At 45.1% G+C, this 16,585-nt stretch overlaps 1 protein-coding gene across 1 annotated transcript; it reads right to left on the reverse strand.

Annotated features, from left to right (window-relative positions):
- Positions 1 to 11,501: 11,501 nt before the first annotated feature.
- LOC123885208 lies at positions 11,502 to 15,485 on the reverse strand. The gene is made up of 2 exons (XM_045934480.1): positions 15,177 to 15,485; positions 11,502 to 13,119 (listed from the first exon to the last, which is right to left on the reverse strand). The coding sequence occupies exon 2, from the start codon at positions 13,112 to 13,114 to the stop codon at positions 12,077 to 12,079; it is 1,038 nt and encodes a 345-aa protein (XP_045790436.1). The 5' UTR covers positions 13,115 to 13,119; positions 15,177 to 15,485; the 3' UTR covers positions 11,502 to 12,076.
- Between the last annotated feature and the right edge of the window lie 1,100 nt (positions 15,486 to 16,585).

The raw sequence follows: 16,585 nt of genomic DNA on the forward strand, positions 1-16,585 counted from the left end.
AAAGTGAACCACCCTATTGTTGGATGACTAAGTCACATCGAATTTTATAGTGGAGGCTTCAAAGACCTGTGACATGTATAAAATTTAATAGAAAAATTTATACTTCAACCTCTACTTATAGAAATGTTTATAATTTTTTCGCGATACTTCAACCTCCGAGTATTGATAGAAAGATTCGTAATTTTTTACGCGCCACTTATAAGAAGGTTTATAATTTTTGCGTGATACATCGACCTTTGAGTATTGACCGAGAGATTTGTAATTTTCACGCGCTACTGATAAAGAGGTTTATAATCTTTGCGCGCCACTCATAGAGAGGTTTATAATCTTTGCGCACTACTTATAGAGTTTTTTTTTATTTATTTTTAGCGCCAGGTCAACATCTAAATATCGATGGAGAGGTCCAATCGCAGTTGTGAGAGATTGAATTATAGTCCTCGATACAAAAGTTCTTAGCATAATTTCTAGCATTAAGTTGTACAAATAACTATGAGATTTATGAACATTATTTAGTAATAAGAAGTATACAAAAAGAGATTTGGTGTATACGTTTTTGAGAGATGAATTACAAAGAAAAAAAAGGAAATTTTTGCATGTAGTTTCATTGGTTATTTTTAGCTATAAATTAGAATAATTAGAATTGAAGCTAAATTATTTAAATAAAAAAAAAAGTGAAGCTAAATTTGATTAAAAGAAATTTTAGTAGTAAAACAATTATATTAGGATGAAACCACATTACCAAAGAAACATACAAACAGATAATAGGAGATTTGTACAAAGCAACCATTAAATACAGACATAGATAAACTAAGTTTGTAAATACACACCAAACAAATAATAAGAGATTAGTAGGGCGCCTCTGCCTCTGGTCAAGGGAAACATACATAACATAACTATAAGAAGGTTCAGGAACATAGAATGTAATATTATCATCGAGATTCACCACCAATGCCATGAAGAGTGCACAAATCGATCCAACCGCCAGAAATCATGCATGCTAGTTTACAGTCATAATCAACGCCAAAAATCAACTTGCATGGATAGCACTTGCCTTGACAATCGATCAAAATCATATTGGAGTAAGCAAAGGCAAAAACATACTCCCCAAATCCATACCATGGCAACGACTGGAAAAAAAAGATGCAATGAGTAAATAAAAAAAAATTATAAAGGCAACTAAAGAAATTGCAAAAAAATTATTGAAAGCATATGAATACTAATGTTCCAGAATGAATATCATAAACTGTCATCTTCTTGATGAAAGAACGAATAAATAAGGAAGGTGGTGTAGGACCACAATATAAGGAAGTAGTTGAACCGGGTTCATTCCTCGGCAACAAAACCCTCAGTGGTTGTTGATAGACAGGATAAGAAATCTCAATACCCCACCTTGAGGCAAGCCGCAGTAGCAAAAGTTTAGGATTAACATAGGCAAGGGTGGCCCAAGCACCAAAGCCTACATCGTATAAATCCTTAATAAGAGACCAACCATCATAAAAAAATAGCTCTTTAAACCTCCTCGTAACATGGACCTCAATCTCATTATCATTAAGGTCTCTGAGAATCACATACGAGGAGATGGTATCACCCAATTCTCTCCCAAAACATCGTGGAAGCCTGCTTGTTGGCTGTATAAGATAGTTGAAAGTTAATCAATATTAGGTCTAAAAAATTATCAGCTTCATAAAAATGACATAACATGCAACCAAACCAACAATCTAAGGACCATAAGAAAATTTCCTAATCACAAACTATCATCACAAAAATTTAATTATAAAGCAACCCACAAACAGTAAATGATTGAAAGTTGTAAAGAACTAACACTTTCTATGTCAACCTCCATCTGATAAGTCTTCATGCTAGTGATAAGATTATCTAAAAAAGTGTCAAGATCATCTTCATTTTGTTGTGAAGCCTCGAGGTTAACAAAAGATGAACCACTGTTGTTGGCCATTAGATATGAGCAGGGAATCAAAGAAAGGTATATGCATGCAAGTATTGTGGTTGACTCTTAGTTGATCTCAAGAGGAGTTTATATACAATGATAGTCGGAGATAGTGATAGTGTAAACCAATTGGAAAGGGAAAAAAATCATTAACTGAGAAAATTACTTGCACGGCTGTTTAATGATGTAAGATGAGGCATGGTTTAGTTGGATTTAATGCAAAGAGAACACATTAGGTGCATGCAAGAGTGGTGATGCTGCAAAAGAGGGAGAGCAGTAAGCCTACGTAGATTTATTTTTGGCTAAATTGCACTTTTGCCACCCTAAGTTTCAGAAACTTGCAATTTTGGCCCTCTAAGTTTCAAAATAGCGGTTTTGGCTCTCTATCTTTATCCCCTTTTTGCAAAAGTCCAATCTTGACCAAGTTAACGTTGATGTGACAAGTCACTTAAAAGACCGTCCGTCACTTTTTTTTGCCATCTAATAATTAATTAAAATAAAAAATAAAAAGTTGGGGTTTTCATGGTTTGCTATTTTTTGTTTTTGACAAAATTGTTTGCTATTTTTGGATATGGATTACCAGAAAATTGAGGACAGTACTGATGCCTACGAATACATAGAAAAAATTGTAGTTCCATCAGCACCAATAGATAAATCCTTTGGCGATTCATTGAAGGAATCTCTAAATTGAGTAAATCCTCATCACCGATAATGAATTTTCCACCAAGGATCCCCACCCATCTCTTTAATTTCTGTTGTGCACAAATAGTAACAGAAGGTAATAATAACGAAATTGCAAACAATAAGAACACAAGAAGTTTGATAACGGAGTTCCCCTTAGGTACGTCTCCGGCTGTAGAATTCGCTACAGCTCGTTTCTATTAAATGAAAGAAATGAATTAGGGTTTCAGTGTTACAAGCGGTATATATAATAATAAGAGAATGTCGAAAATACCCCTGCACCAGCCTCTTCCTGATGCATGTATGAACCATACTCAACAATTTCATCGCAAGATTATTCACAAATTTGAGCTTTTGTGTGGGATTGAAAAAAAAAACAATATTTACTTCAAAACTATGGGTCCTTTCATGACACACAAAAATCATGGATTTTGGTAAATATAACTTGAGATGGACAAATTAAATCGCTGCTTGATGAAAACCAAAGGAATGTATAAAGAAACATAATCGAGTCAAGTGTGAGGTGGATATACATTGTTTACTCCACATTATATAACATGGTTTTGAGGTTGTTCATAGTGTCCTTCCTTTCTAACAGCGTTGCTTCTTTCCTTCCCTTCTTGGTATGCCTTGGTTTTGAGGTTCAATAAAACTTTGCTGTTAAAAAAAAAATGGTTTTGTCCACAGCCATTTGTTGAAAGTAGTTGGTGCAAGTCTCAATGTATAAATCGCATAAAATATTGTGAGCAAGATCCAAGAATAGAAAACAATGAAAGCCGAAAACCCCAGCTTTTTATTTTTCATTTTAATTATTAGATGATGGCAAAAAAAAAGTGATGTGACAGCTGAGTCACTTAAGTGACTTGCCACATCAACGTTGATTCAGTCAAAATTTGCCTTTTGTAAAATGGGGTAAAGATATGGTGCCAAAACTGCTATTTTGAAACTTAGGGGGCCAAGAGTGCAATTTAACCTTTATTTTTTTATTAGCCACTAAGAAACAAACAAAAATCTTGAAAAAAACACAAATCTATAAAAGGCTACATGGAAATATCACATCAACTAGCTCATCTAGATTCATTTTTTTATCGGCCACTTAATCTAATTTTAAAAAATAATAATAATAAAAAACCCGGTGTTCTACATGGAATTACTCCTGCGTCAAGTTTGCTTGGCAAAACCAAATTTTAGCAATGCAAAACCAGATTTTCAATTTCCATTTATATCATGGATATTATGTTTCAAATAATAATTAGACATTAATGATGATTGAAACAATTTGAAGCATATTGTATGCTTATCACTTTAGCTCATATTTATAGTCACAATTAGAATGAAAAAGAAAGAAAAAAAAAAGCTATTGATGTAAAAATTCTTTGTGGAGCATCACAATTATATATACTAGCGGGCTAGACAGACGCGTTCCGCGCCTGCCTATGTATAACTTATGTAAAAAAAAGACATGTATTATGTTATGGTGAATTTGTTAATAAAAGATTTTTATTATTAAAAAAAAGGGTATTGTTGATATTATGAGAAGTCGAGACCAAAAATATTTTTATCCTCTTTATATATAGTATACATGTAGTATTAAGTTGATAATCGTTCATGTATAGGCAACACATTTGTCACTTATTCACATTTTTATGATCTGATTTTTTTTTTTATTTTAAAAAATAACTCATTAGTTTAATGGAAGTTGTGAAACTAAGTAAAGAGTAAAATAGCTATAATGAAAATTTCATCTCAAACTCATGTATCCTTTTTATATATTAGTATAGAAGTATAGATTATCAAAGAATAAAAGAATATTACTCATACTAACACCTTTTACAATATTGACATAAAAAAGAAAAATCTATTTCACATTTCAATGGCTCATGTTAACAACTTCACCACACTTGCACTTAATTTACTCAGAGGTGTGTATCAATTTTCATTATGTTTCGTGATTTATCATCTTTATTTCTGAAATCGATATTATTTCAAAATTTTATGCTAACTTTATTTTTTAATATATATATATATATATATATATATATATATATATATATATATATATATATATATATATATATATATATATATATATATTCTGGACTGGGCCAAGAGCTGGCCCAACCACTCATGCCCGGCATTTGGGGCATGGCCCAATAAGGGGAGACTTCCCCGACACGTCAGCCAATGACGTGTCCTGCTCGACATAACGGATAGGCAGCACGTTAAACACGTGCTCGTCTATCCATGCATGTTGATCCAATCCACCTTGGCTTAACAGCTAAGCAGCACGTTTAACACGTGCTCCTTTATCCAACCGCATCTGTTACGGAGTCATCCATTACCCGCCAATAGCGGAACGACTCCAAACCAGGATAGAGGCAAATAACGGCCTTCCCCTACGATACAGGGACTATCCTGGCAGTTGAGCCTATTGGGCCGGTTATCCAGGCCCAATAGACCAACCTTTGGCCCAGCGCTGGGGGCACTATATAAGCTCTCCTATACAGGAGAGCCAGGTATTCTCAATCATTATTCAATACTCTTTCTCTCTCTTCTTTTGTATCTCTCTGTTCACTTTGCTGACTTAGGCATCGGAGCACCTGCAGGTACAAACCCCCCCTTCGGTGTGGAAGCTTGCTCAACGGACCGGCCTCAACCTTTCTGATCATCAGGTTAGATCAGTGGCGCCGTCTGTGGGAACTGAGTTCCTCCCCTTCTTTAATCTTTCATAAAGAAACAAAGATAAAAACCGATTCTCTCAAACTTTCACCATGGCTAGTTCATCACAGCAACTCAACACCGACGCCGGCGACGACAACGTGCTCAACGTTCCATCCTCTCCGCCGCCGCAGCATAACACCGTCCTATCACCGGTGCGTGACGATACCACCGTGACACGCGGTCCAGAAACCGACTCCCGCGACGGACGGGAGGCCTCACTCTCTTCCGATGAAGAAGACGTCGAGATCCTAACTGATCGTCGGATGGGCAAACGCCCGCAATTGAAGCAAGAAGCTCCGGCAAACAACGCCGAACAGCCCGCCGTCTTGGCCAACTCTGAGGTCGCAGCCTTGATCGCTGCCCTCAAACAAACAACGGAGGCCATGCAGGCTCAAAATCGTCGACTGGACGAACAGAGCGAAAGAATCGCCGCGCTGGAGAAAAACCGGCGTCGCAGAAAAACCAACTCTCCCCCGCGGAGACACCAGGCTACTCCTTCCCCTCCTCGACCGGCGGCCGTCAAACATCGACGCCCCGACTTAGAGAGGGTCGAAGTTACTCCTCGGAAGAGGGATCGTACTCCTCCACATCGCGAGGGTAGGCTCTCCCCGGGCAAGAAAGGGAAGCACGAAGCCCCCCGCCGCCATTCACCTCAAGGGTTGGCGAACATGGCCAAGCATGGCGCGTCGGGCAGCTATCGTCCTCGCAAATCTCGCAGTCCAACGCCCATGCCCGGCGATTATTCTCCCCGGTCTTCCGAGGACCATTCTCCCAACGGGAGCGACGAGGGCGATCCCCGATGCCCTCTTTCCAGAGACATCTTAAAGAAACATATTCCAAAGGGTTTCGAGAGACCTCCTACGCTCCCCGCGTATGATGGTTTGACCGACCCCGACGATCACATAGCCAATGTCAACGCGAACCTGGATTTCAGGAACATTAGCGGTGCCATTAGGTGCAGACTGTTCCCAACCACGCTGAGGAAGGGAGCAATGGCATGGTACCAAAGCCTGCCCCCTCAATCCATCCATTCATGGAGGGATCTTACTGAACAGTTTTCCAGACACTTCACTGCTTCCCGCAAGCACCCAAAGACTGTGCATGCCTTGGAGGCCATATACCAAGCTGAAGACGAAACTCTCCGCAACTTCGTCGAGAGATTCAACAAAGAGGCTGTGCAGGTCGAAACGACCGACGACATGAAGAAATACTTGCTGCAGAGGGGCCTTCGCCCGGGCAGCGATTTTGCTAAAGCGGTGGGCATAGAAAAACCACCCACCTGGGACGACCTCCTCCTAAAAGCTCAAAAGTACATCGACTACGAGGAGGTCCAGGCAGCTGATGTCGCTCGCCTTGCCCGACCTGGAAGCAGCCACCCTGCCCGCGAGTCCACCCACAAGAACGATGACAGGGGAAGCGACCGGGGACATGATAGAGGCGGCGATCGGGGCGGCGAGAGGGGCAGAGACAGAAGGAGGGGCGACAGGCGTGAATCTCGTGGCCCTCCGAGCACATTCGCCACATACACCCCCCTCGTCAAGTCACGGGGAGAAATATTTGCTGAAGTTCACATCTCTGAGTTTAACAGAGCGAATGTAAAACAGCCTAAGCCGACTCCCCTGAAGCCCGGCCAAGACAAGAATAGGTATTGCAGATACCACAAGAGTTACGGTCACAGGACCGACGATTGCATCCAGCTGAAGGATGCTATCGAAATATTAATAAGAAACGGACAGTTACGAGAGTTCGTGAAGAGAAACAATGACCCTCGACCAGAGGCCGCGGAGACTCGCGCCGTCGAGGAGGTAGTTCCCCCACCAGCCGGGCAGAGTGGCACCAAGCAGATTGCCATGAGCGTCTCCCGGCCAGAAGACTTTGCTATCCCCAGCGGTTTTGGGGACACCCATACTAGTCCTACGCTTACCACGGGGGACTACTTCACAGACTCACTCGTCATATCCGGCGGTCACATGGACAAGCACACCGTCGGATCAATAAAAAGAAAATTCGAGGATCTCATCAATACGTCCTCGAATATGAACGCCACGCTGGACAAGGCGAAGGGGCGATCAATGCCTTTAGCCTTCTATCGAGAAGAGCTGCCCGGTGGGACAGCCAATTTCCAAATTCCCCTCCTCGTCCGGGCAGACATGGCCAACATGGACGTTCGTCGGGTCCTCATCGATCCGGGGAGCTCCTGCGACATCATGTACGCCAGTTTGTTCAGGACCTTACAGCTGGACGAGACACACCTCACCCCGTACTTGGGCTCAGATCTCACAGGATTCAACGGGGCAACCACTAGGCCTTGGGGCTATGTCGACCTCATAGTGACTTTTGGCTCCGAGGAAACGGCCAAATCAATCAGGGTCAAATTCTTGGTCGTAGACTGCCCCTGCCTCTACCAATGCATCATCGGCAGGACGGCCATAGCAGACCTGATGGCTGTCCCCTCCACCGCCCACCTGAAGATGAAGTACTATACTCATAAGGGGCAGGTTGCTACTCTGCACGGGGACATTGAAGCTGCGAGGAGGTGCTTTGACGCAGCATCCAAAGGCAACAACTTCATTGGCAAAGCTCCTGAAGCAAAGAAGCCAAAGCCTTCCTTGGAAACACCACCAAAGCCATCCCCGGAAGCACCACCAAGTCTGCCCGGTCCAAGTGTGAGCTCTGTTGATCTTGACAGCCGCACCTCCAAGAAAGAGCATAAGGAGGAGAAAAAGCTGAGGAAGGAGGAGAAGGAGGACGACGAGGCGAGCAAAGAGCATTATCGCCCCATTCCAGATGGAGACTTCGAGATAGTCCAGTTTGGCGAGGATCCAGAAAAAGGAGTCAAGATTGGGACAGGGCTCCCCGAATTGGCGAGGAAGCAGCTGAAAGCCTGCCTTAGAGAAAATGCTGATTTATTCGCATGGCACGCTGCCGACATGCCCGGGCTGGATCCAAACATCGCTTGTCATCAACTTACTGTCGACCCACTTGCTAGTGCTGTAGTGCAACGTAGGCGTAGGCAGTCTCCCGAAAAAGCGGAGGCTGCTGAAAAAGCTGTAAAAGACCTCCTAGAGGCAAATTTTATTTCTGAAGCCAGATACACTACCTGGTTGTCAAACGTTGTACTAGTTAAAAAATCTAATGGAAAATGGCGCATGTGTGTTGACTATACCGATCTCAATAGGGCTTGCCCTAAAGATTCCTATCCTTTACCTTGCATTGATAAATTAGTCGATAATTCTTCTGGCTTTAAATTATTGTCTTTTATGGATGCATATTCAGGATACAACCAAATCCCAATGGCTGTGGCCGACAGGGAAAAAACAGCTTTCATGACCGAGTCGGGCAACTATTACTACAACGTAATGCCCTTCGGTCTAAAAAACGCTGGTGCTACATACCAGCGGATGATGAACAAAGTATTCCGGGCAGAAATAGGCGACATGCTCGAAGTCTACATGGACGACATGATCGTAAAATCCCATGAGGAAATCGACCATACCGCCCACTTACGTAAGGTCTTCAAGCAGGCCAGAAAACACAACATGCGATTCAACCCAGAAAAGTGCACCTTCGGGGTACGAGCAGGAAAGTTCCTCGGATTCTATCTAACAGAACGAGGAATCGAAGCCAACCCCGACAAATGTCGTGCCTTTACGGAGCTCCCAACTCCGAGCAACAAAAAATCCATACAAACCCTGAACGGAATGCTGACCTCATTGTCTCGCTTCGTAGCAAAATCTGCTCAACACGCATTACCACTTTTCAAATTACTAAGGAAAGAAGCTGTGTTCGAATGGACGGACGAGTGCGAGCAGGCCCTCCAACATCTTAAGAAGGCCCTGTCCGAACCCCCAGTCCTCTCGCGCCCGGATGTCGAGGAAGTGTTATACATCTACCTCTCCGTCGCATCTGAGGCCGTCAGCGCAGCCCTTGTCCGTGAAACAACGGAAGGACAAAAACCAGTGTACTTTACAAGCAAGGCTCTCCAGGGGCCCGAACTCAGATATACACAAATCGAGAAGGTGGCCCTTGCCTTGATCAACGCAGCAAGAAGACTACGTCACTACTTCCTAGCACACACAATCATAGTACGAACCAACCAACCCATCAAATCATTGCTTGGTCGACCAGACATGGCGGGCAGGATGCTCAAATGGTCCCTCGAGCTTTCCGAATTCGACATTCGTTACGAAAGCAGGAAAGCGCTAAAATCACAAGTCCTAGCAGACTTTGTGGCCGAAATGACGAGTCCAGCCTCCACAACAAGCGAGGCAGACAAATGGACAATATTCGTCGACGGAGCGTCAGGCTCCACGGGAGCAGGAGCAGGAATTATCCTGGAAAACGAAAATGGGATCATCATCGAAGTATCCCTAGCACTATCCTTCCCGACATCAAATAACCAAGCAGAATACGAAGCCTTCCTAGCAGGGCTACGGTTGGCCGAGGACATGGAGGCAAAAGAAGTAAAAATTTTCACAGATTCACAACTTGTTGCCTCACAAGTATTGGGAGAATATCAAGCCAAAAACGATAATCTCTCTGAATATCTAGCATTAGTGAAGGAAAAAATCACTAAGTTCGAATCCGTGGAGGTGCAACACGTTCCACGCGAGCACAACAAACGGGCAGATATCCTGTCCAAACTGGCGAGCACAAAAAAGAAAGGCGGAAACAAATCCGTCATTCAGGAAGTACTCCCCCGACCAAGCATCGAGAAGGCGAGCAACGTCCTCGACATAAATGTCATTGGCGACCAAAATTGCTGGATGACCCCCGTATACAACTTCCTCGCGAATGGAACCCTCCCTGACAATCAGAAAGAGGCAGCAATAATTAGACGTCGAGCATGCGCATATGTCGTCCTCGACGGAAAGTTGTATAGAAGAGGTTTCTCAATCCCACTCCTTAAATGTGTCGACGAGGAAACGGTCGACTACATCTTGCGCGAGGTACACGAGGGAATCAACGCCCAGCATCTGGGAGGAAGATCGCTGGCCAGGAAAGCTCTTCGAGCAGGATACTACTGGCCCACCATGCAGCAAGACGCAAAGGACCATGTGAAGAAATGCGACAAATGTCAACGACATGGGGACATGCACCTAGCTCCTCCCCACGAACTCAAATCTTTGTCGTCACCATGGCCCTTCGCTTGGTGGGGCATGGACATACTTGGCCCCTTCACAAAGGGACTCCACCAAAATAAATTTCTGATAGTCGCCGTGGACTATTTCACCAAGTGGGTAGAGGCTGAACCCCTCTCCGACATAACGTCGTTCAGGATACTCCGCTTCTTCAAATGCGACGTACTCTGCCGATTTGGGATACCACAGGCCGTCGTCACGGACAACGGGACACAATTCACGGACAAAGGTTTCCAAGACTTCCTCGCTGCCCTGGGGACTAAGCAACATTTCACTTCCGTGGAACATCCCCAAACTAACGGGCAAGCCGAGGCCGCCAACAGAGTAATCCTGCGCGGCCTACGTCGAAGATTGGACCAGAACAAAAAGAAATGGGTCGAGGAGCTCGAAAGCGTCCTTTGGGCCTATCGCACAACACCACACTCCACAACCGGGGAGACTCCATTTAGAATGGTATATGGAACAGAAGCAGTCATCCCCGTGGAGGTTGGCGAGCCATCTCGCCGAACCGAGCAACCGCTCGAAGAAGAAATGAACGACGAAGCTCTCCGTGAAGAGCTTGATCTCGTCGAAGAGATCCGCACGGGGGCATCCCTTCGGGAAGCCACCCTTAAACAAAAAATAGCCGCCCGACATGACGTCAAAGTCATCAAAAGAGAATTTGAAGTGGGCAGCCTCGTCTTAAGACGAAATGCTAAGGACTCCCAGGATGGTAAATTGGCGGCCAACTGGGAAGGACCATATCGCGTCATTGACAAAACAGAAAATGGCGCATATTATCTCGAGGATCTTCGAGGAAAGAAACTTCCCCGACCTTGGAACGCCCAAAAATTAAAACAATATTACAGCTAAGTTATTGCCAAACTAAAAAACATACTCTCAAAAGAGGCTGCTCGGATCCTCAAGCAACGAGCCCGACAGCAAGACAACGGAGAGCACGCGGGCACACGTGCTCGATCCAATTATTGAAAAGGAGATACTTTGGCTCAGGAAGGGCATAGCATCTCCCCGACAAGGATGACCTTAAAGACAAGCTCCTCGTCTTTCGTGCCAAGGCTTAACGCCCAGCTCGCGATGGGAAGTTCAAGCCGCGGGGACGGGCACAACAACGTGTCGGCCTCCGTATTAGCCTCAGAAAACAACTCTAGGCACTTAGTTAGTTCCCTAAACTTTCTAAGTTAAATCCGAGGACGATCTCCTCAACGAAACGCGCTCGCAACAAAAAACTTGCAAATATAATAAAGGTTTTGTCGAGCAGGCATACAACAATGTCGAGCAAATATACGAATATCAAAACCAAAAATTTGTTAAGTTAAAAACGAGCAAGCATAAAGACATGCACATTACGAACAGGCATAACTTAGCAAAAACAAAGAGCAATAACTTAAACATACACACGAGGAGATAAAATAGACGAGCAGGATGAATAAAACGACCATTGTTATAAATACCGGGCATAAAAACCCATTTGTTCAGATGTTACAAAAACCGGGCACGCAGGCCCCCAAAAATAAATTGTCATGAAACAAAAAAAGACAAACAAATTACAAGTCATTGGCGCGCAGGCCCAAATAAAAAACCGGGGAGATCAGGAGCTTTCATCATGACCCTCTGGGTTGCCCGCTGGTGCCCTCTCCTCCCCGACAACCTCCTCTTCGACTTCCTCATCCTCCTCGTCCTCATCATCAACCACCTCCTCATCCAGCTTCTCCTCCTCAAGCTCCATTTCCCTATACTCTTCGGGAATAACGATCTGCCCGTTCTCAACCCGTTTGAGTTTGTGAATACCTTCAGTGATCAAGTCACGCTCGGCATTCACAACCCTAAGTTGGGCGATCGCATTCTTCCATCCATGGACCATGCTCGCCAACATCAAACCACGCTGCCTCTTGATCTCCTTGACTAGGTCAGCCCGACTTACCATCTTGGAAATCTCAGCACCCTCATCGGCAGCAGGGGCCAGCTTGGACTGTAGGTCAGCTATCACCTCTTCCATCTGTTTCTTCTCCTCGGCACCCCGGGTCTCCACATCCTCGAGCTTTTTCTTTGTCTCTTTCAGCTCATCCCGGGTCAACCGAACATCCTCCAGCAAATTCCCATAGTTCTCCTGCTTGCCACGGAGATCAATCAACTCCCCTTCCATCTGCACAATCTTCCCTTCCAGCTTGACATTCCGAGCAGCCAACCTCTCCGCCTCGTGAGTTGGTCCCCCTTCATTTAGCACCAAGGCTGTCTCCGCCAGACGGATGACAGCAGCAACATCCTCGGTGAGCTGCTTCTGTCGGGCAGATGCAGAAACGCCCAGTATATAATTCTTCTCTGAAGCGGGCACCTGGAGGGGATTCTTGTCGAAGTATTTCTGGTCGCTCAAACATGCGGGGAGAACGAAGCCACCGTCCCCCTCTGACAAGTCGACGATGGGCGTCATCTGCTCCTCCCGCTGCCTCTTCGAACGACCACCCGGAGTCCCAGCTGAACTGCCTACCGGGGAAGATTGGGAGACGCTCCCCGAAGCACCCTGATCGCCCATCAAAATGGTTGGCTTGGCCCTCCTCGCCTTTTTCCTAGCCTTCTCCCCCTTCTGTTCAGCAGCTATCCTGACAAGCTCACTAGCAAGATCTGCCATCCTACCTGCAAAGTTAAAAACGTGGTCAGAATCACGGGGAGAAATCAAACATAAAAATATTCAAATTTGTTACAAGTAAAAGACGGGCAGGCAGAAAAACGGATACCCAGCAGAGTGTCCTCGGCTGAAACAGTCTTGCACGACAACAACAGTTTAGTATTAACAAAACGAGGCTCGATCCTCGGTTTACCATGCTTATCCAATGCAACCTCCCCTAAGCTGGTCATGACCTTGCAAGGCTTAAAGCCATCCACATATGTTTGGAGCTTTTGAAAGCCCGCCATTTCGGCCGGGGTAAGATCCTCGGCAGCAGTCAGATACTCGTCGGTCCGCAACTCGAAATGCTCCGACGACCACGATAATGGAAACCGGAGAACCCACTCCGTTACCTGTCCCCCCTCCTCGTCCAACTGAGGAGTCCCATCCTCGTTGAATACAGGCTTCTCCATGTGGAGGGAATCTTCGGCAAACTCCGTCAATGGCCTCACCACATAATATCTCTCCTTGAAGCCCCGAGCAGACTCAACGAACATCCTAAATATCTTGCTCGACTGATGCTTCAAGGAAATCCAACCCTGCCGATCCCCGACTCTCTGACGTTGGATTTGAAAGATATAGAAAAATAAGGCAACAGTAGCCTCTACCTCCAGATACCGACATAGGATCTGGTATGCCCGGATGAATGCCAATGAATTTGGATGAAGCTGTGAAGGAGCAACTCTTAGCCGGCCAAAAATTCCGGCTTCGAGATCGTTGAAGGGCAGCCGAAATCCCAACTCCTTGAACGCCATCTCGTACATGGTGAAGCTGCATCCCGTGTACGACGAGCAAACCCGCTCCCCCTCAGCAGGCGTGCGAACCTCCCAGTTCTCCAAACCAGCTTCCTCGACGATGGTAAAAAGCCGCGGATCCTGCGCGGTAATCGTCGAAGCAATCCCCCGGGGCTCGGGCGCAACCCAAGCCAGCTCTGGGTCAGTAATAGTGTCGACCAACTTGTGTTTCGACATAGCTTGGCTCCCCGTTACTTCCTCCACGTCGGACATTTTGAGTACCTGAAAAGCAGCGAAAATAAAGTGAATTCGACAGTAATCAAATCCACCCTTTCACCGCAAATCAAGTGAAAGGGCGTAAATTAGGACGAGGACGCTGTCCCCGACCAAAAGCCCTTATCAAAATGGCAAACAAAACAGAGAAACCGGGGAAAACCACTTAACAAAGCCTAAAAACGGGGAGAAGGTCCCCGACACAAGACATGGCTCGACACTTGAAACCAAACTCTAATTTGGATAAAATCCCAAGTTAATAACGGGGAGAAGCTCCCCGACATAGAGTTTTTACAAACTCATTTATCCACAAATTTCCCAGCGAAACAACGGGGAGAAAGTCCCCGACAGTTAAAACATTCGCGAAAGCGAAAACGGGGAGAAGGTCCCCGACAAAGAGTTTCCCTCAAACTCATTTTCTCAAAGAAGATGCGGGGAGAATGTCCCCGACATTCATAACAAGTCACAAAGACACTTAAAATGTCCGCGAAGGCGAAAATGGGGAGAAGCTCCCCGACTAAAGGTTCAGCTAACCTAGCTTTTTGCTACAATAAACGGGGAGAGGAAACAACATTCTCCTCCCCGACAAAAAACATAGAATTCCAGAAATTGAAGCGATATTCATCATGTTCTTCGCAAATTCCCAGAAATCCATGAATGTTCTTCATGTTTTTCCCAGAAACGCATGGACGCTCATGCATACTCTTCGTGTTCATCCCCTTTTCCAGAAAATATCAAACGAAGTGCAGGAAATACTCATGGGCTCTTCGCAGAACCCACATGCCTAAAACAACTAAAAAACGCCTGAAATCACAGCAGAAAATGGCGTTTAGTGATGGTCTTGCCATTACCAAACACTAGACCTCACCAAAACTAAAAGATCTACAACTACCAAGCACAGAATAAATGGGTCACGAGAAACCCAGGAGTTCAAAAACTCAAAACCCATAAATAAGTAAGAACCAGGCATGCAAATCAAACACAGTTCATGAAAAATTGAAATAAACAAAGCACTTTACCTTGGTGAAGAAGAGATTTGAACTGTGAAACTTGAGGAAAAACTTGAACTTTACAGAGGAATGAAGCAGCAAACGCAATGGAGTGAGGTTGCAAAGAAAGGAAAGTTTGCAATGGACCTCTCCTCCCTTATTTATAGGCGGGCCAGATCCTTGTGCCTGTGTCACGAAAAGATACACCTTCTCCAATATCCATCGTTGATCAAATCCAATGGTCTTGATTAAAAGTCATCAAATGGCTAAGATTCAATCTTATTAAAAACCAAAGGTCACGATGGATCCAACGGTCAAGAAACCTCCTCGTAAAACGAGGCTACTAACGCATACTCCCAAGGCAATTATTACGCCCTTTCACTAGCCCACACACGTGGCATTAAATGATGAAGAATCCGTCTTTTCACATCCCATCGAACAGACCACGCGTCTCTCGAGGGACTCAGCGTCATCACCAACACAATTACCTCCCCGACCTAACGGACAAGCGAGAATCACGGGCAAGCGAAACAAACGACATAAATAAACGTGCCCGCAAAAACAGGCAGCATCAACTTGATGCAAGATACGCAATATCTCCTCGACAATCAGTCGAGGAAGTAAAAAGCCAACGAATTTCAAAGGCAAATCTCTTCCCCGTAAATTCCTCCACGAACATCGTGGCACGCGTTACGAGCAAAGAGAAATTCCCCCTTTGTAAAATCCTCCTCGTCGTGCCACTGAGGAATTTACGAACAACATATAAACTCTGCTCGCACTAACGAGCAACAAACATAATCAATGAATTATGAACTCCTCCTAGGATTAACGAGGAAAACATCTCCTCGACACACGGGCATGGACCTTAAGTCATTACTCCTATAGCTAGGAGCAACGACTTGGGGGGCTCCTGTTCTGGACTGGGCCAAGAGCTGGCCCAACCACTCATGCCCGACATTTGGGGCATGGCCCAATAAGGGGAGACTTCCCCGACACGTCAGCCAATGACGTGTCCTGCTCGACATAACGGATAGGCAGCACGTTAAACACGTGCTCGTCTATCCATGCATGTTGATCCAATCCACCTTGGCTTAACAGCTAAGCAGCACGTTTAACACGTGCTCCTTTATCCAACCGCATCTGTTACGGAGTCATCCATTACCCGCCAATAGCGGAACGACTCCAAACCAGGATAGAGGCAAATAACGGCCTTCCCCTACGATACAGGGACTATCCTGGCAGTTGAGCCTATTGGGCCGGTTATCCAGGCCCAATAGACCAACCTTTGGCCCAGCGCTGGGGGCACTATATAAGCTCTCCTATACAGGAGAGCCAGGTATTCTGAATCATTATTCAATACTCTTTCTCTCTCTTCTTTTGTATCTCTCTGTTCACTTTGCTGACTTAGGCATCGGAGCACCTGCAGGTACAAACCCCCC

This window comes from Trifolium pratense, linkage group LG5 (genome assembly GCF_020283565.1).
Source record: "Trifolium pratense cultivar HEN17-A07 linkage group LG5, ARS_RC_1.1, whole genome shotgun sequence".
Taxonomy (NCBI): Eukaryota; Viridiplantae; Streptophyta; class Magnoliopsida; order Fabales; family Fabaceae; genus Trifolium; species Trifolium pratense.

Excerpts from the sequence above, each read along its gene's own strand:
- LOC123885208 (XM_045934480.1), bottom strand. The coding sequence starts at position 13,114 with ATGGCAGATCTTGCTAGTGAGCTTGTCAGGATAGCTGCTGAACAGAAG.